Here is a 21,773-nt window from a genome sequence, read left to right as displayed (position 1 = left end):
AGAATTGTAAAATGTGGCCTGAAGGCTGAATCAGAGGGTGAATGGGTTAATGCACTTCTACCGCTGGAAGTTGCATATTTTATACAGGAATAAAAAGAAGCCTTAAAATAAAAACAAGGATTTAGATTTATCTTAACAGGGTTGCCTTAGGGAAGCTGAGACTTAGCCAAACTTCGTATTCTTTGCATGTCACCATAACACTCTTTGTACCCTAAGCAAATGCTAAAGGTTTTCCTTTTGTTTTGCTGCTTCTTAAGACAAAGTCACAGCAGAGTTTGGCTGGAAATTTTGTAAGGTAATATATATTCTTCTGCATTTTTGCTACTTAACAATGTAACACTATTTTCTTTCTTGCTCTAAAGAATGACTTCTGAAAGTCCCTGACAGCTCTGTAGAATATTGTATAAATGAACAGTTGAGTCTATTCAACACCTTAAAAGGAGAAGTCCATGATAAGTCTTTACATTGTTTTTTTTAATGTAGTTAGTCTCTTGGATGACTATTTAGACCTCATGCACCACACTTCAATCAATCAACTGAAAATATATACAACTGTGTAAATGGATTATTGCTATCAAAAGTAGTTAATTGACCCAATATGGCTGCATAAATATATAGTAGTGAACAGAACAACATTACTCCCGAAAAATAATGAATGTCTAATTTACAATGAACAGAGATACATGTTCTATAGTGGAATCTGATTCATACAGTTCCCATAGTAATTTGGTACAAGTATAGCATATACTGTAGAAAAAACAAATTTCTGACATGAGCCTGTCAAAAGCTCATATTTTATATTTGTGTATTTAGACATATGCCCAAAGAATTGAATAAAAAAAAGTGCATTAAATGGATTGAGAAGTCTGACATCCTATGTTTCCTTCTGGTAAAATAACACCTATACACAACTCTTGTGCCATTCCAGAGATGCCGGCATTGGCTTTCAAGGGGCTTGTGTGACATTGTTAATTCACACAATCTCTGCAAGCATTCAGTACTGGCTTCACTCTCCCATCCTTTAAACAAATCGAGACATTTGGAGAAAGTGAGAACTGCTGCTCTCCCATTTCCTTGGGATGTCAATTACATCCATAGGAGAAGCCAGAGCTGTGATAGGCGGCAAAGAATCATGCGACACCAACAAGTGCCGACTAGGGTTGAGCGAAACGGGTCGAACATTTTCAAAAGTCGCCGACTTTTGGCTAAGTCGGGGTTTCATGAAACCCGATCCGACCCCTGTGCGGGGTCGGCCATGCGGTACGCGACTTTCGCGCCAAAGTCGCGTTTCAATGACGCGAAAAGCGCCATTTCTCAGCCAATGAAGGTAAACGCAGAGTGTGGGCAGCGTGATGACATAGGTCCTGGTCCCCACCATCTTAGAGAAGGGCATTGCAGTGATTGGCTTGCTGTCTGCGACGTCACAGGGGCTATAAAGAGGCGTTCCCGCCGACCGCCATCTTACTGCTGCTGATCTGAGCTTAGGGAGAGGTTGCTGCCGCTTTGTCAGAAGCAGGGATAGCGTTAGGCAGGGTCCATTAACCACAAAACCGCTTGTGCTGCAGCGATTTGCACTGTCCAACACCACCCTCGGTGTGCAGGGACAGTGGAAGTTTTTTTTTGTTTTTTTTTCCCCTCAGCGCTGTAGCTCATTGGGCTGCCCTAGAAGGCTCCCTGATAGCTGCATTGCTGTGTGTACGCCGCTGTGCAAACCAACTGCTTTTTTCAAAGCACAAATCCTCTTGTTCCTTCCTTTCTGCACAGCTATCTTTTTTGTTTGTCCACACTTTTTATTTCATTTGTGCATCAGTCCACTCCTTATTGCTGCCTGCCATACCTGGCTGAGATTACTGCAGGCAGGGAGATAGTAGCTGCCTGCCATACCTGGCTGAGATTACTGCAGGCAGGGAGATAGTAATTGTAGGACATTCCCTGTTTTTTTTTTTTTTTTTTTTTTGGTGGGAGATTAAGATTGGCAATTTGGCATTTCTGCTAGAGTGCCATCCCTGTGTGTGCCATCTCTCTCACATAGTGGGCCATAGAAAGCCTTTTCATTTTTCTGTATTTTTTTTTGTGGGGTGTATAAATTCTCCCTGATAAAAATACAGTGGGAGATTAATATTGGCCTTTGGGCTTGTGTGCCAGTCCTGAGTGTGCCATCTCTCTCACAAATAGTGGGCCATAGAAAGCCTATTTATTTTTTTTTTTGGTTTTATAAATTCTCCCTGAAAAAAAGGGAGATTAATATTGGCCTCTGGGCTTGTGTGCCAGTCCTGAGCGTGCCATCTGTGCCAGCCCTGAGCGTGCCATCTCTCTCACAAATAGTGGGCCATAGAAAGCCTATTTAATTTTTTTTTTTGTTTTATAAATTTTCCCTGAAAAAAGGGAGATTAATATTGGCCTCTGGGCTTGTGTGCCAGTTGTGAGCGTGCCATCTGTGCCAGTCCTGAGCATGCCATCTCTCTCACAAATAGTGGGCCATAGAAAGCCTATTTAAATATTTTTTTGGTTTTATAAATTCTCCCAGAAAAAAAGGGAGATTAATATTGGCCTCTGGGCTTGTGTGCCAGTTGTGAGCGTGCCATCTGTGCCAGTCCTGAGCGTGCCATCTCTCTCACAAATAGTGGGCCATAGAAAGCCTATTTAATTTTTTTTTTTGTTTTATAAATTTTCCCTGAAAAAAGGGAGATTAATATTGGCCTCTGGGCTTGTGTGCCAGTTGTGAGCGTGCCATCTGTGCCAGTCCTGAGCGTGCCATCTCTCTCACAAATAGTGGGCCATAGAAAGCCTATTTAAATATTTTTTTGGTTTTATAAATTCTCCCAGAAAAAAAGGGAGATTAATATTGGCCTCTGGGCTTGTGTGCCAGTCCTGAGCGTGCCATCTGTGCCAGCCAGCCCTGAGCGTGCCATCTCTCTCACAAATAGTGGGCCATAGAAAGCCTATTTAATTTTTTTTTTTGTTTTATCAATTTTCCCTGAAAAAAGGGAGATTAATATTGGCCTCTGGGCTTGTGTGCCAGTTGTGAGCGTGCCATCTGTGCCAGTCCTGAGCGTGCCATCTCTCTCACAAATAGTGGGCCATAGAAAGCCTATTTAAATATTTTTTTGGTTTTATAAATTCTCCCAGAAAAAAAGGGAGATTAATATTGGCCTCTGGGCTTGTGTGCCAGTCCTGAGCGTGCCATCTGTGCCAGCCAGCCCTGAGCGTGCCATCTCTCTCACAAATAGTGGGCCATAGAAAGCCTATTTAATTTTTTTTTTTGTTTTATCAATTTTCCCTGAAAAAAGGGAGATTAATATTGGCCTCTGGGCTTGTGTGCCAGTTGTGAGCGTGCCATCTGTGCCAGTCCTGAGCGTGCCATCTCTCTCACAAATAGTGGGCCATAGAAAGCCTATTTAAATATTTTTTTGGTTTTATAAATTCTCCCAGAAAAAAAGGGAGATTAATATTGGCCTCTGGGCTTCTGTGCCAGTCCTGAGCGTGCCATCTGTGCCAGTCCTGAGCGTCCCATCTCTCTCACAAATAGTGGGCCATAGAAAGCCTATTTTATTTTTTTTTTGGGTTTTAGAAATTCTCCCTGAAAAAAGGGAGATTAATATTGGCCTCTGGGCTTGTGTGCCAGTTGTGAGCGTGCCATCTGTGCCAGTCCTGAGCGTGCCATCTCTCTCACAAATAGTGGGCCATAGAAAGCCTATTTAAATATTTTTTTGGTTTTATAAATTCTCCCAGAAAAAAAGGGAGATTAATATTGGCCTCTGGGCTTCTGTGCCAGTCCTGAGCGTGCCATCTGTGCCAGTCCTGAGCGTCCCATCTCTCTCACAAATAGTGGGCCATAGAAAGCCTATTTTATTTTTTTTTTGGGTTTCAGAAATTCTCCCTGGAAAAAAAAAGGGAGATTAATATTGCCCTTTGGGCTTGTGTGCCAGTACTAAGCGTTCCATCTCTCTCTCTCTCTCAGTCAGTGGGCCATAGAACGCATATTTTTGGTTTTATTTGTTTTCTAAATTCTCCCTGAAAAAATCATTTTATTTTATTTGGTTTCTAAATTCTTCCTGATAAAATCATATTTTTTTTATTATTTTTATTTCTAAAGTCTCCCTGAAAAAAAAAAAAAAAAAACAACCAAAAAAACAGTGGGAGATTAATATTGGCCTTTCTGCTTGTGTGCCAGTCTTGACTCCTGGGTGTGCCATCTCTCTCTCTCTCTCTCTCTCTCTCTCTCTCCAATTGTGGTCCATAGAAAGCCTATATTTTTTTTCCTTGATTTGGGTTCTAAAATCTACCAGAGAAAATAACTACATCAATCATTGGTAGAAAAATATTGGCCTCTGGGTTTGTGTGCCACTCCTGACTCCTGTGTGCGTCATCTCTCAGTCAGTGGGCCATAGAACGCCTATTTTTGGTTTTATTTGTTTTCTAAATTCTCCCTGAAAAAATCATTTTATTTTATTTGGTTTCTAAATTCTTCCTGATAAAATCATATTTTTTTTATTATTTTTTTTTCTAAAGTCTCCCTGAAAAAAAAAAAAAAAAACAGTGGGAGATTAATATTGGCCTTTCTGCTTGTGTGCCAGTCTTGACTCCTGGGTGCGTCATCTCTCAGTCAGTGGGCCATAGAACGCCTATTTTTGGTTTTATTTGTTTTATAAATTCTCCCTGAAAAAATCATTTTATTTTATTTGGTTTCTAAATTCTTCCTGATAAAATCATATTTTTTTTATTATTTTTTTTTCTAAAGTCTCCCTGAAAAAAAAAAAAAAAAAACAACCAAAAAAAACAGTGGGAGATTAATATTGGCCTTTCTGCTTGTGTGCCAGTCTTGACTCCTGGGTGCGTCATCTCTCAGTCAGTGGGCCATAGAACGCCTATTTTTGGTTTTATTTGTTTTATAAATTCTCCCTGAAAAAATCATTTTATTTTATTTGGTTTCTAAATTCTTCCTGATAAAATCATATTTTTTTTATTATTTTTTTTTCTAAAGTCTCCCTGAAAAAAAAAAAAAAAAAAACAACCAAAAAAAACAGTGGGAGATTAATATTGGCCTTTCTGCTTGTGTGCCAGTCTTGACTCCTGGGTGTGCCATCTCTCTCTCTCTCTCTCTCTCTCTCTCTCTCTCCAATTGTGGTCCATAGAAAGCCTATATTTTTTTTCCTTGATTTGGGTTCTAAAATCTACCAGAGAAAATAACTACATCAATCATTGGTAGAAAAATATTGGCCTCTGGGTTTGTGTGCCACTCCTGACTCCTGTGTGCGTCATCTCTCAGTCAGTGGGCCATAGAACGCCTATTTTTGTTTTTATTTGTTTTATAAATTCTCCCTGAAAAAATCATTTTATTTTATTTGGTTTCTAAATTCTTCCTGATAAAATCATATTTTTTTTATTATTTTTTTTTCTAAAGTCTCCCTGAAAAAAAAAAAAAAAAAAAAAAAAAAAAAAAAACAGTGGGAGATTAATATTGGCCTTTCTGCTTGTGTGCCAGTCTTGACTCCTGGGTGTGCCATCTCTCTCTCTCTCTCTCTCCAATTGTGGTCCATAGAAAGCCTACATTTTTTTTCCTTGATTTGGGTTCCAAAATCTACCAGAGAAAATAACTCCATCAATCATTGGTAGAAAAATATTGGCCTCTGGGCTTGTGTGCCACTCCTGATTCCTGTGTGCGTCATCTCTCACTCAGTGGCCCATAGAAAGCATATAGTTTGTTACATTTGTTTTCTAAATTCTCCCTGCAAAAATCTATTTTTTTTTTTTGGGGGGGTTTCTAAAGTGTTCCTGAAAAAAATAAAAATAAAAAAAAAATAATAGTGTGACATTAATATTAACATTTGTGCTTCAGTGACAGTCCTGCGTGTGGGGCATCTCTCTAATTTGCAGCCACCAAAAAAAGAGTGTGTAACATTGGGCCTGATTTTCGCTGTGGTCTCACCAACCTGTAAAGGGGTAGCTAAATCATACTGAAGTTATAGCTCACCGTGTAAGTTGTGTGACTGCAACAAATAACGTTAGTTTGGTTACGTTTTTAAAACAATGAGGAAGTCTAGTGGAAGAGGTCGTGGCCGGGGGCGTTCATTGTCAGCTGGTAATGAGGGTAGTGGTAGTGGTGGAGCATCAGGTGGTCGTGGGGGAAAAAATATTGCACCTAAGTCTGGAGCTGTGGAGCCAGGTTCGTCGTCCGGCTACACAAGGCCTCGAACGCTCCATTTTCTGGGATTAGGAAAACCGCTTTTAAAGCCGGAGCAGCAAGAGCAAGTTTTGGCTTATCTTGCTGACTCAGCCTCTAGCTCTTTTGCCTCATCTCGTGAAACTGGTAAAAGTAAAAGCAGCGCGTCGTTAGTGGATGTTCACGGTCAGGGACAAGTCACTTCCTTGTCCTCTTCAGCAAAAACAACAACAGAGAAGAATGCAGCAGGCGACACAACGGGTTACTCCATGGAGCTCTTTACACATACCGTCCCTGGCTTAGAAAGTGAAGCAGTTAACAGTCCATGCCCATTACAAATTGAATCTGACATGGAGTGCACTGACGCACAGCCACAGCCAGACTACTATGCTGGTCCTTTGACTCAGACCACAACATTGCCCTCGCAGGGTGCTGATCAAGAATCAGACCCTGATGAGACTATGTTGCCCCATCACGAACGCTATACCACCGAACGACACGGTGACACAGACGAAGTTGCGCAGGAGGTACAAGAAGAGTTATTAGATGACCCAGTTCTTGACCCCGATTGGCAGCCATTGGGGGAACAGGGTGCAGGCGGCAGCAGTTCTGAAGCAGAGGAGGAGGAGGGGCCGCAGCAGGCATCAACATCGCCACAGGTTCCATCTGCCGGGCCCGTATCTTGCCCAAAACGCGTGGCAAAGCCAAAACCTGGTGGAGGACAGCGTGGCCATCCGGTTAAAGCTCAGTCTGCAATGCCTGAAAAGGTATCCGATGCTAGAAAGAGTGCAGTCTGGCATTTTTTTAAACAACATCCAATTGATCAGCGCAAAGTCATCTGTCAAAAATGTTCTACTTCCTTAAGCAGAGGTCAGAATCTGAAAAGTCTCAATACTAGTTGCATGCATAGACATTTAACCACCATGCATTTGAAAGCTTGGACTAACTACCAAACGTCCCTTAAGGTTGTTGCACCCTCGGCCAATGAAGCTAGTCATCAACGCAACATCCCTTCCGGCAGTGTAGGACCACCATTTAGCGCACCACCTGCTGTATCTGTGCAGGTATCTTTGCCAGGCCAAAGCAGTCAGGGTCAGGGAATCACCAGTTTCGTAGTAGGAAACACTGCATCTAGGGCACCGGCGGCAACAATACCATCTCCCACCGTCTCTCAGTCTGCCATGTCCACCGGCACCCCCGCTAGTTCCACGATCTCCAGCTCTCCAGTCCAGCTCACCCTACATGAGACTATGGTTAGAAAAAGGAAATACTTAGCCTCGCATCCGCGTACACAGGGTTTGAACGCCCACATAGCTAGACTAATCTCGTTAGAGATGATGCCCTACCGGTTAGTTGAAAGCGAAGCTTTCAAAGACCTGATGGACTACGCTGTACCACGCTACGAGCTACCCAGTCGACACTTTTTTTCCAGAAAAGCCATCCCAGCCCTCCACCAGCATGTTAAAGAGCGCATCGTCCATGCACTCAGGCAATCTGTGAGCACAAAGGTGCACCTGACAACAGATGCATGGACCAGTAGGCATGGCCAGGGACGTTACGTGTCCATCACGGCACACTGGGTAAATGTGGTGGATTCAGGGTCCACAGGGGACAGCAAGTTTGGGACAGTTCTGCCTAGCCCACGGTCTAGTAAACAGTTGTCTGTAGCCGTTCGCACCCCCTCCTCCTCCTCCTCCTCGTCCTCCTGCAGAAGCAAGAGCTCGTCCACAGACCGCAGTCGCACAAACACTCCATCCGCACCTGCCACTGTTGCACACCAGGTCTCCCATTATGGGGCAGCTACTGGCATACGTCAGCAGGCTGTATTGGCTATGAAGTGTTTGGGCGACAATAGACACACCGCGGAAGTTCTGTCCGAGTTCTTGCAGCAAGAAACGCAGTCGTGGCTGGGCACTGTAGATCTTGAGGCAGGCAAGGTAGTGAGTGATAACGGAAGGAATTTCATGGCTGCCATCTCCCTTTCCCAACTGAAACACATTCCTTGCCTGGCTCACACCTTAAACCTGGTGGTGCAGTGCTTCCTGAAAAGTTATCCGGGGTTATCCGACCTGCTCCTCAAAGTGCGTGGACTTTGCGCACATATCCGCCGTTCGCCTGTACACTCCAGCCGTATGCAGACCTATCAGCGTTCTTTGAACCTTCCCCAGCATCGCCTAATCATAGACGTTGCCACAAGGTGGAACTCAACACTGCACATGCTTCAGAGACTGTGCGAACAGAGGCGGGCTGTTATGTTTTTGTGGGAGGATACACATACACGGGCAGGCAGTAGGATGGCAGACATGGAGTTGTCAGGTGTGCAGTGGTCGAAGATTCAAGACATGTGTCAAGTCCTTCAGTGTTTTGAGGAATGCACACGGCTGGTTAGTGCAGACAACGCCATAATAAGCATGAGCATCCCCCTAATGCGTCTGCTGATGCAAAGTTTGACGCACATAAAGGATCAGGCGTCTGCACCAGAGGAAGAGGAAAGCCTTGATGACAGTCAGCGATTGTCTGGTCAGGGCAGTGTACATGACGAGGTACCGGGCGAAGAGGAGGTGGAGGATGAGGAGGATGATGGGGATGAGTATATTTTTAATGAGGAAGCTTTCCCGGGGGCACGGGAAATTGGTGGCGTGGCAAGGCCGGGTTCTGGTTTTTTGAGGGACACAAGTGACGTAGATTTGCCTGCAACTGCCCCTCAACCAAGCACAACCGCAGATTTGACAACGGGAACTTTGGCCCACATGGCGGATTATGCCTTGCGTATCCTCAAAAGGGACACACGCATTACAAAAATGATGAACGATGACGATTACTGGTTGGCCTGCCTCCTTGATCCTCGCTATAAAGGCAAATTGCAAAATATTATGCCACATGAGAACTTGGAACTAATATTAGCAACAAAACAATCAACTCTTGTTGACCGTTTGCTTCTGGCATTCCCTGCACACAGCGCCCGTGATCGTTCTCACACGAGCTCCAGGGGCCAGCAGACCAGAGGTGTTAGAGGGGCAGAAATCAGAAGTGGCGTTGGACAGAGGGGTTTTCTGACCAGGTTGTGGAGTGATTTTTCTATGACCGCAGACAGGACAGGTACTGCAGCATCAATTCAAAGTGACAGGAGACAACATTTGTCCAGTATGGTTACAAACTATTTTTCATCCCTTATCGACGTTCTCCCTCAACCGTCATTCCCATTTGATTACTGGGCATCCAAATTAGACACCTGGCCAGAATTGGCAGAATATGCATTGCAGGAGCTTGCTTGCCCGGCAGCTAGTGTCCTATCAGAAAGAGTATTCAGTGCTGCAGGTTCAATACTAACAGAAAAAAGGACTCGTCTGGCTACCCAAAATGTAGATGATCTAACCTTCATTAAAATGAACCACAACTGGATTTCAAAATCTTTTGCCCCACCCTGCCCGGCTGACACCTAGCTTTCCTATGAAAAGGTCTTGCCTGTGGACTATTCTGAATGACTTTTCCAATCTCGTAATTTTCTTCACCTGATTGTCCAGCATACGACATGTTTCCACCTCACGAAATGGCCAAACTCCCCACACGGGGCCGTGCTATCGCCACTTTGCGCTTGGACCCTTGAGAGTGCTGTTTGTCTGAAGAGGTGGGTGTGGCCGCTTTTGGTCGACGGCACTGCCACTGGGTCCCTCATAGTACAATAAAGTGTCTCTGGCGGTGGTGGTGCGCACCCAACGTCAGACACACCGTTGTAATATGAGGGGCCCTGTGCCTGTACCGCCGGCCACAAGACAGTTCCCCCCCCCAGCTCAAACAGTGCTCTACCACTAGCAAAATTATCTCTCACAGCTTCACCAATGTGTAGTCTAGCCGCTGACATCCTTCAATGCCTGGCACTGACAATACCATTGTTTTGACATTTTTGTTATGTTAGGCCTTCGAAGCCTGTCTGCGGTCCCTTCTTTCTACAACTACTACACTGACCAGGCCACTGCTGGCCGTGTTACCCTGGAACCAATTTAAAAGTGCCTACAGTCAGCCCAATTTTGTTATGTTAGGCCTTCGAAGACTGTCTGCCGTCACTCCTTCCACTAGACTTCCACTGACCATACACTGCTGCCCATGTACCCCTGGAACCAATTTAAAGTGCCTACAGCCAGCCCAATTTTGTTATGTTAGGCCTTCGAAGCCTGTCTGCGGTCACTCCTTCCACTAGACTTCCACTGACCAGACCACTGCTGCCCGTGTACCCCTGGAACCAATTTAAAAGTGCCTACAGCCAGCCCAAGTTTGTTATGTTAGGCCTTGGAAGCCTGTCTGCGGTCACTCCTTCCACTAGACTTCCACTGACCAGACCACTGCTGCCCGTGTACCCCTGGAACCAATTTAAAAGTGCCTACAGCCAGCCCAAGTTTGTTATGTTAGGCCTTGGAAGCCTGTCTGCGGTCACTCCTTCCACTAGACTTCCACTGACCAGACCACTGCTGCCCGTGTACCCCTGGAACCAATTTAAAAGTGCCTACAGCCAGCCCAAGTTTGTTATGTTAGGCCTTGGAAGCCTGTCTGCGGTCACTCCTTCCACTAGACTTCCACTGACCAGACCACTGCTGCCCGTGTACCCCTGGAACCAATTTAAAAGTGCCTACAGCCAGCCCAAGTTTGTTATGTTAGGCCTTGGAAGCCTGTCTGCGGTCACTCCTTCCACTAGACTTCCACTGACCAGACCACTGCTGCCCGTGTACCCCTGGAACCAATTTAAAAGTGCCTACAGCCAGCCCAAGTTTGTTATGTTAGGCCTTCTAAGCCTGTCTGCGGTCCATTCTTTCAACTACTACTACACTGACCAGGTCACTGCTGCCCGTGTACCCCTGGAACCAATTTAAAATTGCCTACAGCCAGCCCAATTTTTTTATTTTAGGCCTTCGATGCCTGTCTGCGGTCCATTCTTTCAACTACTACTACACTGACCAGGTCACTGCTGTCCGTGTACCCCTGGAACCAATTTAAAATTGCCTACAGCCATGTGTTATTATTTTAGGCCTTCGATGCCTGTCTGCGGTCACTCCTTCCACTAGGCCTCCACTGACCACACCACTGCTGTCCGTGTACCCCTGGAACCAATTTAAAATTGCCTACAGCCAGCCCAATTTTTTTATTTTAGGCCTTCGATGCCTGTCTGCGGTCCATTCTTTCAACTACTACTACACTGACCAGGTCACTGCTGTCCGTGTACCCCTGTAACCAATTTAAAATTGCCTACAGCCATGTGTTATTATTTTAGGCATTCGATGCCTGTCTGCGGTCCATTTTTTCAACTACTACTACACTGACCAGGTCACTGCTGCCCGTGTACCCCTGGAACCAATTTAAAATTGCCTACAGCCATGTGTTATTATTTTAGGCCTTCGATGCCTGTCTGCGGTCACTCCTTCCACTAGGCCTCCACTGACCACACCACTGCTGCCCGTGTACCCCTGGAACCAATTTAAAATTGCCTACAGCCAGCCCAATTTTTTTATTTTAGGCCTTCGATGCCTGTCTGCGGTCCATTCTTTCAACTACTACTACACTGACCAGGTCACTGCTGCCCGTGTACCCCTGGAACCAATTTAAAATTGCCTACAGCCATGTGTTATTATTTTAGGCCTTCGATGCCTGTCTGCGGTCACTCCTTCCACTAGGCCTCCACTGACCACACCACTGCTGTCCGTGTACCCCTGGAACCAATTTAAAATTGCCTACAGCCATGTGTTATTATTTTAGGCCTTCGATGCCTGTCTGCGGTCACTCCTTCCACTAGGCCTCCACTGACCACACCACTGCTGTCCGTGTACCCCTGGAACCAATTTAAAATTGCCTACAGCCAGCCCAATTTTTTTATTTTAGGCCTTCGATGCCTGTCTGCGGTCCATTCTTTCAACTACTACTACACTGACCAGGTCACTGCTGCCCGTGTACCCCTGGAACCAATTTAAAATTGCCTACAGCCATGTGTTATTATTTTAGGCCTTCGATGCCTGTCTGCGGTCACTCCTTCCACTAGGCCTCCACTGACCACACCACTGCTGTCCGTGTACCCCTGGAACCAATTTAAAATTGCCTACAGCCATGTGTTATTATTTTAGGCCTTCGATGCCTGTCTGCGGTCACTCCTTCCACTAGGCCTCCACTGACCACACCACTGCTGTCCGTGTACCCCTGGAACCAATTTAAAATTGCCTACAGCCAGCCCAATTTTTTTATTTTAGGCCTTCGATGCCTGTCTGCGGTCCATTCTTTCAACTACTACTACACTGACCAGGTCACTGCTGTCCGTGTACCCCTGGAACCAATTTAAAATTGCCTACAGCCATGTGTTATTATTTTAGGCCTTCGATGCCTGTCTGCGGTCACTCCTTCCACTAGGCCTCCACTGACCACACCACTGCTGTCCGTGTACCCCTGGAACCAATTTAAAATTGCCTACAGCCATGTGTTATTATTTTAGGCCTTCGATGCCTGTCTGCGGTCCATTCTTTCAACTACTACTACACTGACCAGGGCACTGCTGGCCGTGTACCCCTGGAACCAACATCAGAAAATATAAAAATAAGTATTTTGCTTATAAAAAAGAAAATACTGGTGAGATATCAAATGCAGACATTTTAACATTAAAAACAAACACACAACTCTAATCTGGTACAGTACTAAAAATGGCCACCAGCTACAATTACTTTCTCCTGCAAGTAGTTAACTGAAAGTTTTTTTAAATTGAAAACACACATATGGCATCCACCGAGTGTTGTCCTGTCGCGTCTTCTTTATATTATTGCCGAGAAGATGCAAAATAATGAAAATAATAAAATCATTAATTACCAAAATAATAGAGAAAGTCAACACCACATTGCAAATAAACATTCATTCCAAATAAAGAAGCAGGGCGCGTCCGAGGGTGAGTATATACCTAATAAGAATATAATCACCCTCGGACGCGCAATGCTTATTTCCAACAGCCTTCCTTCCTAAGAATCAGCCCTTCCGTCGTGTAGAGAGACGTTGTGTTACACTCCAAGGTGTTCCCCAGGTTGCCTTTCCTGAGCTTCGATCTTCCGGCTCTCGTTTAGTAGTTCTTGGAAACTACTCTGCATTAGGCCTTCAAATTGGGTATGGGGTGTAGAGAGATGGTGTGTTCCACTCCAAGGTGTTCCCCAGGTTGCCTTTCCTGAGCTTCGATCTTCCGGCTCTCGTTTAGTAGTTGTTGGAAACTACGCTGCATTAGGCCTTCAAATTGGGTATGGGGTGTAGCGAGAGGGTGTGTTACACTCCAAGGTGTTCCCCAGGTTGCCTTTCCTGAGCTTCGATCTTCCGGCTCTCGTTTAGTAGTTCTTGGAAACTACACTGCATTAGGCCTTCAAATTGGGTATGGGGTGTAGAGAGAGGGTGTGTTACACTCCAAGGTGTTCCCCAGGTTGCCTTTCCTGAGCTTCGATATTCCGGCTCTCGTTTAGTAGTTGTCGGAAACTACGCTGCATTAGGCCTACAAATTGGGTATGGGGCGTAGAGAGAGGGTGTGTTACACTCCAAGGTGTTCCCCAGGTTGCCTTTCCTGAGCTTCGATATTCCGGCTCTCGTTTAGTAGTTGTCGGAAACTACGCTGCATTAGGCCTACAAATTGGGTATGGGGTGTAGAGAGAGGGTGTGTTACACTCCAAGGTGTTCCCCAGGTTGCCTTTCCTGAGCTTCGATCTTCATGCTCTCGTTTAGTAGTTGTCGGAAACTACGCTGCATTAGGCCTACAAATTGGGTATGGGGTGTAGAGAGAGGGTTTGTTACACTCCAAGGTGTTCCCCAGGTTGCCTTTCCTGAGCTTCGATCTTCCGGCTCTCGTTTAGTAGTTGTTGGAAACTACGCTGCATTAGTCCTTCAAATTGGGTATGGGGTGTAGCGAGAGGGTGTGTTACACTCCAAGGTGTTCCCCAGGTTGCCTTTCCTGAGCTTCGATCTTCCGGCTCTCGTTTAGTAGTTCTTGGAAACTACACTGCATTAGGCCTTCAAATTGGGTATGGGGTGTAGAGAGAGGGTGTGTTACACTCTAAGGTGTTCCCCAGGTTTCCTTGCCATTGCTTCGGTCTTCCGACTCTCGTTTAGTAGTTGTAGAAAAGTACACTGCATTAGGCCATACAAAATGGGTATGGGGTGGAGAGAGATGGTGTGTTACACTCCAAGGTGTTCCCCAGGTTGCCTTTCCTGAGCTTCTATCTTCAGGCTCTCATTAAATTGTGGTTAAATGGAACAACTGCATTTGGCGTACTAGTTGGTTTGGGGCCTACTATCGGTGTCTGCCACTCCTTGCTGTTCTCCTCCACTGAACAAAGCTGTGCCGCCTGTTTACTACGGTTGCCAATTTTGAACTGCATTTCGACTACTTACTGATTTGGCCCTACTCTCTGTGTCAGCCTCTCATTCCAGTTGTCCTCCACTGCAATGCCCCCTGGTTATTCCTGTGTTACCAATTTTGAACTGCATTTAGCCCACTTTCTTCTTTGGGCCTATATCTGTGTTTCCACTTCATCGTGCCCATTGCCCAGCCAGTGATAGATGAGTCTGCTGGTACATTGACCCATAACGCAACATTCCCCGTGCACGCTACACAACAACATTGTGACCCTGCTGAAAGTCAGGTTGCTCTTCCCGCATACCATACCACCTTACACGGGGACAAAGAGGAAGGTGCAGATGAAAGTGCAGGTTCCTTCATCAGGTGGGGGGAGGAATACTAGTTGGCGACGTCACTGGCACAGGGCCTCTCATAGTACGCAAAAGTGTTGCTGCCGGTGGGAGGCGCCCCCGCCGTGCAAACACACCGCTGTACTTTGAGGGGCCCTGTGCCAGTGCCAATGCCAACGAGTGGGCCCCCCCTGCTTGCTCAGGTTCACAGCACTTGCAAAGTTGAAATACTTACCTCTCCCTGCTCCACTGCCGTGACGTGGTCCAGATTTCCTGGGCCCACTAATTACTTGAACCAGCCCTACCCCCCACAACTTTAGCCAAATGACCCCCAATTTCAAATGCCTTCCAATTATTATAAGGTAAATTACGCTTGACAAGCTTCATTAAGAAGAATGGATGGTTTTGACATTAAAATGGCCACTCTAGGTGTTTTCCTGGCCCCCACTCACTGCCGACTATGCTGCCCCATTGACTTGCATTGGGTTTCGTGTTTCGGTCGATCCCGACTTTACGTCATAATCGGCCGATTTCACTCGACCCGACTTTGGACATAGTCGGGTTTCGCAAAACCCGGCTCGACTCTAAAAAGGTCAAGGTCGCTCAACTCTAGTGCCGACACCACTGGAACGACACCGGATGTGAGCATAAGTGTTTTTATTTTATGGGGGGGGGAAGCATAGGAACATGTGGATTCAGAAGATGTTGTCTGAGAAGTAGACAACCCTGTTGAAAGATAGAACAGTCTAGCTAGTCTATTCTTCAAAGGCAACATATAAACAAAAAATAAGAGCAATGAAGACAGTACAGTGCCCATTTTCATCTCCTTTGCAAAGGACTGGTAAGCACTGGGTCCAATATTGCCAAAACACAAACCTATTCACTTACATTTACACTGTGTTGTAGCATGGCGTGACTTTTGACTGTGCAACTTGTAGGTTCAGCATAAGGGCTTTACCTATGTCCAAAAAGTCAATAGACTGAGGCTGCTATATTTCCTCACTAGAGTTTTTGACATGTAGGGAGTGCATAAATATAGTTAAAGGGAACCTGTCACCCCGTTTTTTGAGATTGAGATATAAATACTGTTAAATAGGGCCTGCGCTGTGTGTTACTATAGTGTATGTAGTGTACCCCGATTCCCCACCTATGCTGAGAAATAACTTACCAAAGTCGCCGTTTTCGCCTGTCAATCAGGCTGGTCTGGTCAGGTGGGCGTGTTCACAGCGCTGGTTCTTCCTCAGCTTTACGTTGGTGGCGTAGTGGTGTGCGCCTGTTGAAGTGACTAATCCACTGTGGGCACGTGAACAAGCAGCGCGCGATCTGCGTTGTCATCCCTTTCGTCGGTGGGGGCGGCCATCTTCCTGGGGGATGCAAACTCGGCTTTGGGAAAATGGCCGCCGCGATCTCTAATGCGCACGCGCGGCATCCCGCGGCCATTTTCCTGAAGCCCCGTGCAGCAGAGCACTCGATCTGCGCACGCGCGGCCCCAGGAAGATGGCCGCCCCCACCGACGAAAGGGATGACAGCGCAGATCGCGCGCTGCTTGTTCACGTGCCCACAGTGGATTAGTCACTTCAACAGGCGCACACCACTACGCCACCAACGTAAAGCTGAGGAAGAACCAGCGCTGTGAACACGCCCACCTGACCAGACCAGCCTGATTGACAGGCGAAAATGGCGACTTTGGTAAGTTATTTCTCAGCATAGGTGGGGAATCGGGGTACACTACATACACTATAGTAACACACAGCGCAGGCCCTATTTAACAGTATTTATATCTCAATCTCAAAAAACGGGGTGACAGGTTCCCTTTAAGCCTACTTCATTTTCTTCACTTGCTTGTTTTACAAATTATACAGACCCAAAGAGAAATAGTCATCCATACTTGTATTTGTTTGCATTTCAGGATTGTACAAATATACTACCTATGGAATACTATGAACAGACTTTTAGGTGCCCTAGAATCTATTTATAAAGAAGATTTTATACATTGAACACATTGTAGCTGATTTACCAAACAAAATGAACAAAGAATTATGTCAAAAAAGGAGGAACAACATCGAGCACATGCGTTCAGCTGAAATTATTTTTATGCCTCACAATTTTTTTTAGTTTTGGAAAGAAACTACGGAAAGGGTAATAAAAAATGCTGGAGTGCTTCATGACATGTTTCTTTTTTTTACTCAAATATTAGTGTAATGTAAGCCAATCAAAAAGATTGTGATGTGTTTTTCTTAAAAGGAACAAGAACACAGTGTCCAAGATGTCTAGCAAAGCAAATCAAATGCATTACTGAAAATATTTTAAAAAGTGGGAGAAGCATTTGCACTTAATAGTTACAACACATGCAGGCAACACATGATACCCATACATGTAAATTGGAAAACGCATATATTAGAATCTCAATGCTTGCTCTCAAAGTGTTGGAAAATGTTTTTTTTTTAAAACAGCAATTACTTTTCCCACATGCATGCATATATATGGACTCATAAAAGAAAAAAAATCACACATAAAGTGAATTACACAAACACAAAAACAATAGAAATTGCAATGATGTCTGCTTCACATCGTCTTTCTGTGAATGATTACATAAAATTAAAACTGAAACCCCAACAGAATGAACTCTGCCTAAAAACACCATAATACAAATATGCACTAAAAATAAACATAATTTGTACACTAAAAAATGCACTTGAAAAAATGTAGTACCAGTCCAAGAGGAATAATTATAAAATATGTTTTAGCCATTGTGTGCCCTTACAAGGCTGAACAAAATATTAAAATCCCAGCTGATATACTTAATCGTGTTGGATACTGAATCGCTTATAACTGAGTGAATATACTATTACTTTTAGGTTATGTCCCAATCAAACAAAAAATAGACTTATCCTTGTCTGCCGGTGGCATTGCAGCGTAACAAATAGAAATATTGGGGGTTTTGGTTTGAGGTTAATCATGGTTGGTGATTTCCATCTTAACTAGGTGTTTAATAGTCTGGCAAACCTCGTGTACAAGGTTCAAAGACCTTTATGCCATTGACATGACAAAGGAGCGGAGCAGCACTCAAACACATCCAGCTAATAATACCATTGGACCAGTATAAATTGATGGATTGTGCAATTTGAATGCACAAAAATAGCAAAAACAATGACACATGTGCTGTATAAAACCATTGAAAAATAGGATGTAGAACTCTAGATAAGTTGCTTAGGGCTCATTAAGGAATCCATTTTTTCATTAGTGTTTTTGATTAGTGTCATCAGAATTTGATAAAAAATGAGCAGAGAGAAAAAAAAAAGGTTCTCAAGCTTCTCTTATTAACCAGTCCATGAAAAATGGCCAGCACATGGATGGCATTCAAGTGCTGATATGATTTTTTTCATGGTCCCATAGACTTGCTTTGGAGATTTTGATCCGAGATTCAGATCAATATTGGACATATCGCTGTTATTTTGTGCGGACCAGTGCGACAAAAATGTGTATGTGTGTACAGTATGTATGTATGTATGTGGCTTTAATGTATGAGATTCTAATATAAGATTTCAAATGTACTAGGTTTGCACCACATTGATACATTTCTACCTGTTTGCTCTAGTCTCTTGGGAAAAGATTAATGCATCTCGTTGATTTACTCCCTTAATATTCTAAAGTTCGCACAAAGTATGCTCATAATGCCACTATGTGCAGTGAATGATGGGGTTATTACATTTTCCAATATATTTTATAGAAATATATATTGAATATAATGATTTCTATAAATCTAAAGTACCTTTTTTGAATAAATGCCAATTGCTGCCTACAAAAGCGCTAACATATCATTTATCCAAGTTCAACACATTAGCGTCACCCAAGTAGCTGATAATATAGTTTATTTCCAGTTTTTGAAAGGAAAGCTATAAAAACACATTAGGATGATACTACAAGTATGAAAATGCAAAAAACGATTCTACCATATATTGTTATGCATAATATTGGTCCCTGTTATACACTTCATATTAGATTATTAATATGAAAGAAAGAATCCAGGAACTTCTTTTTGTAAATGCGAAATCTGATTTTTATGTATGTACGGAGAATTGGGTTGTACTTGTCGGCTGAAAGTGTAAATATTTAGTCAGCAATAAAAGTCCTTTCTTTATATCCAGCCATTCAGAAAGTCAGCTGTGAGCAGTAAAGAAATTTACCTGACTCCAGGCTCCAGTAAACCACTCAACCTTGCCTTCACAAGGACCGTTATCGCAGGTTGTACTTTCTGGCGGTTTATTATTTCCACATCCTTCCAATGGTAAACTGCTGATGTGATTGGACATGCAAACTACTGACCGTGTCCGCACTCCTTCGCCACACTCCGCTGAGCACTGGAACAGAAGATGGAACCAATTATTCCGACCCCCAGTATTTGCTTACGGACAGAAGCGCAAGCGCAACATATGCTGTTTACAAGGCTAAGAGCTGACTTTAATACAGATGAAGAAGACGAAGGAAATCATTCACGATGTTCAGTAATATGGTCACTGTGTGCATGAGAAATGTAACTAAAGGATAGGTTATTTGCACTCCATATCTACAACTGGAAAAGCGGTGCTGAACTGTGAATAGAATATTAATCAACGTACTCTAGAGAGTAAATATCAGCAGGAAAGGCTTTCAGCGAAATGAGGGCAAAATACTTTGCTGATCTCTCATTTATAATAGCAATGCTAAGTAATGTAACACAATGTAATTGCCCGCTAGCAAAAGGATTGCAATTGTCTGTGCCATTACAGTGTAAAGTCTTATATTTCAAGTTAAGTCAATAAACCCTGTTTGTCAAAATGCAGTAACAAGTAAAGTGTAAAAATTGAATATATCCATCTGTTACTTATATAGATCTGGTTAAAATTAAGAGACCACTGCTAAATGTTCAGTTTGTCTGATTTTTCCCTTTTATAGGTATATTTTTGAGTAAAATGTAAATTGTTCTTTTAGTCTATAAACTCCTGACAACATATCTCCGAATTTCCAAGCAATAAAGTTTGTATTTTTTCTTCTGAAACAGAGAAATGGTTAAAAAAACAAAAAAAAAACCCAGGTGCTTTCAGACCTCAAATAATGCAAAGAAAAAAAAAGCTCATAATCATTTAGAAACAACAATACTAATGTTTTAATTCAGGAAGAGTTCAGAAATCAATATTTTGTGGAATAACCATGATTTTTAATCACAGCTTTCATGCATCTTGGCATGCTTTCCACCCATCTTTCACACTGCTTCTGGTGCAAAAATTTAAGCAGTTCTTCTTTGTTTGATGGCTTGTGACTATCCATCATCTTCTTGATTACATTCCAGAAGTTTTCAGTGGGGTTCAGGTCTGGAGATTGGACTGCCCAGGACAGGGTTTTGATGTGGTGGTCTCTTAATTTTTCCCAGAGCTGTATATTAGGGATCTTGTTTATATGGAATTAAAACAAAACAAAATATACCATTAAAATTACGCACTAGTTTTTTTTTGTTTTTTTTACTATTCTTAAAATGAAATATATTTTAAAACCAAAAAGCAGCAATTCATGTTCTGAAATGGTTTCAATTATTGTTATTAATCACTGCACGATAGAAAACTTAATGGCCAACTACCTATGTGTGAAAACTCTGCGTGTTTTTTTTCTGCACCAAAAGATAACAATTGTCTCTGATTTTTGCCTTTTTGTGGTGTTTATACATTTATGAAGACAATTTGAAGCAACTTTTTTTTACATGTTTTTTTTTTACTGCAGAAACACTGGGATTCTGCACTTAAAAATTTAACTTCATTTTTACAGTCATTTTTTCAGGCTCCCCTTAGAAGCCTACAAGAGAAAAAACAACACTGTTCAACAGTGTCTTTGTATGCACAAGGCATGAGTTTTTCATTAACATGACATCCAATTTGCTTGAACTTTTAACCCCTTCCCAACATGCGCCGTACTATTACTGCACATGTCGGGTCCCCTGCTTTGATGTGGGCTACGGCGGTGAGCCCACAGCAAAGTCGCGACATGTCAGCTGTTTTGTATAGCTGACATGTGAACGCAATAGCGGCGGATGAAATCACAATTCAATCACCGCTATTAACCTGTAAATGCTGACAGCGGCATTTAACCGGCGCTTCCGGCCGAGCGGCAGGAAATGAGTGCATCGCCGACCCCGTCACATGATCGGGGTTCGGCGATGCATCAGGATGGTAACCATAGAGGTCCTTGAGACCTCTATGGTTACTAATGCCGGCCTGCTGTGAGCGCCCCCTGTGGTCGGCGCTCACAGCACACCTGCATTTCTGCTACATAGCAGCGATCTGATGATCGCTGCTATGTAGCAGAGCCAATCTAGTTGTGCCAGCTTCTAGCCTCTCATGGAGGCTATTGAAGCAAAGCACAAGTTAAATTTTTTTTAAAAAAATATGTAAAAAATAAAAAATACATAAAAGTTTAAATCACCCCCCTTTCACCCCATCCAAAAAAAACAATAAAAAAAATCAAACCTACACATATTTGGTATCGCCCGATCTATCAATAAAAAAAAGCGTTAACCTGATCGCTAAACGGCATAGCGAGAAAAAAATTAGAAACGCCAGAATTACGTTTTTTGGTCGCCGCAAAATTGCATTAAAATGCTATAATGGGCGATAAAAAGAACAAATCTACATAAAAGTGGTATAATTAAAAATATCAGCTTGGCACGCAAAAAATAAGCCTTCACCCGACCCCAGATCACGAAAAATGGAGACGCTACGGGTATCGGAAAATGGCGCTTTTTTTTTTTGGGGCAAAGTTTTGAATTTTTCACCACTTAGATAAAAAAAATAACCTACACATGTTAGGTGTCTGTGAACTCGTAATGACCTCGAGAATCACAATGGCAGGCCAGTTTTAGCATTTAGTGGAGCTAGCAAAAATGCCAATCAAA

At 43.4% G+C, this 21,773-nt stretch overlaps 1 protein-coding gene across 3 annotated transcripts in view; it reads right to left on the bottom strand.

Annotated features, from left to right (window-relative positions):
• THSD4 (thrombospondin type 1 domain containing 4) overlaps positions 1-21,773 on the bottom strand; it is a 1,349,728-nt gene that overhangs the window by 37,968 nt on the left and 1,289,987 nt on the right. For 2 of the 3 annotated variants that reach the window (XM_069765881.1, XM_069765883.1), the window contains one exon: positions 19,039-19,212. In XM_069765881.1, the coding sequence (XP_069621982.1) occupies positions 19,039-19,212 (174 nt within the window). Of the gene's footprint in view, positions 1-19,038; positions 19,213-19,804; positions 20,279-21,773 lie in introns of those variants that run through there. The other variant, XM_069765882.1, reaches the window with a different exon arrangement.

This window comes from Ranitomeya imitator, chromosome 4, assembly GCF_032444005.1.
Source record: "Ranitomeya imitator isolate aRanImi1 chromosome 4, aRanImi1.pri, whole genome shotgun sequence".
NCBI lineage: Eukaryota > Metazoa > Chordata > Amphibia > Anura > Dendrobatidae > Ranitomeya > Ranitomeya imitator.
Note: the sequence above shows the minus strand (reverse complement) of the source record. Positions and strands in the feature narration are given on the sequence as shown.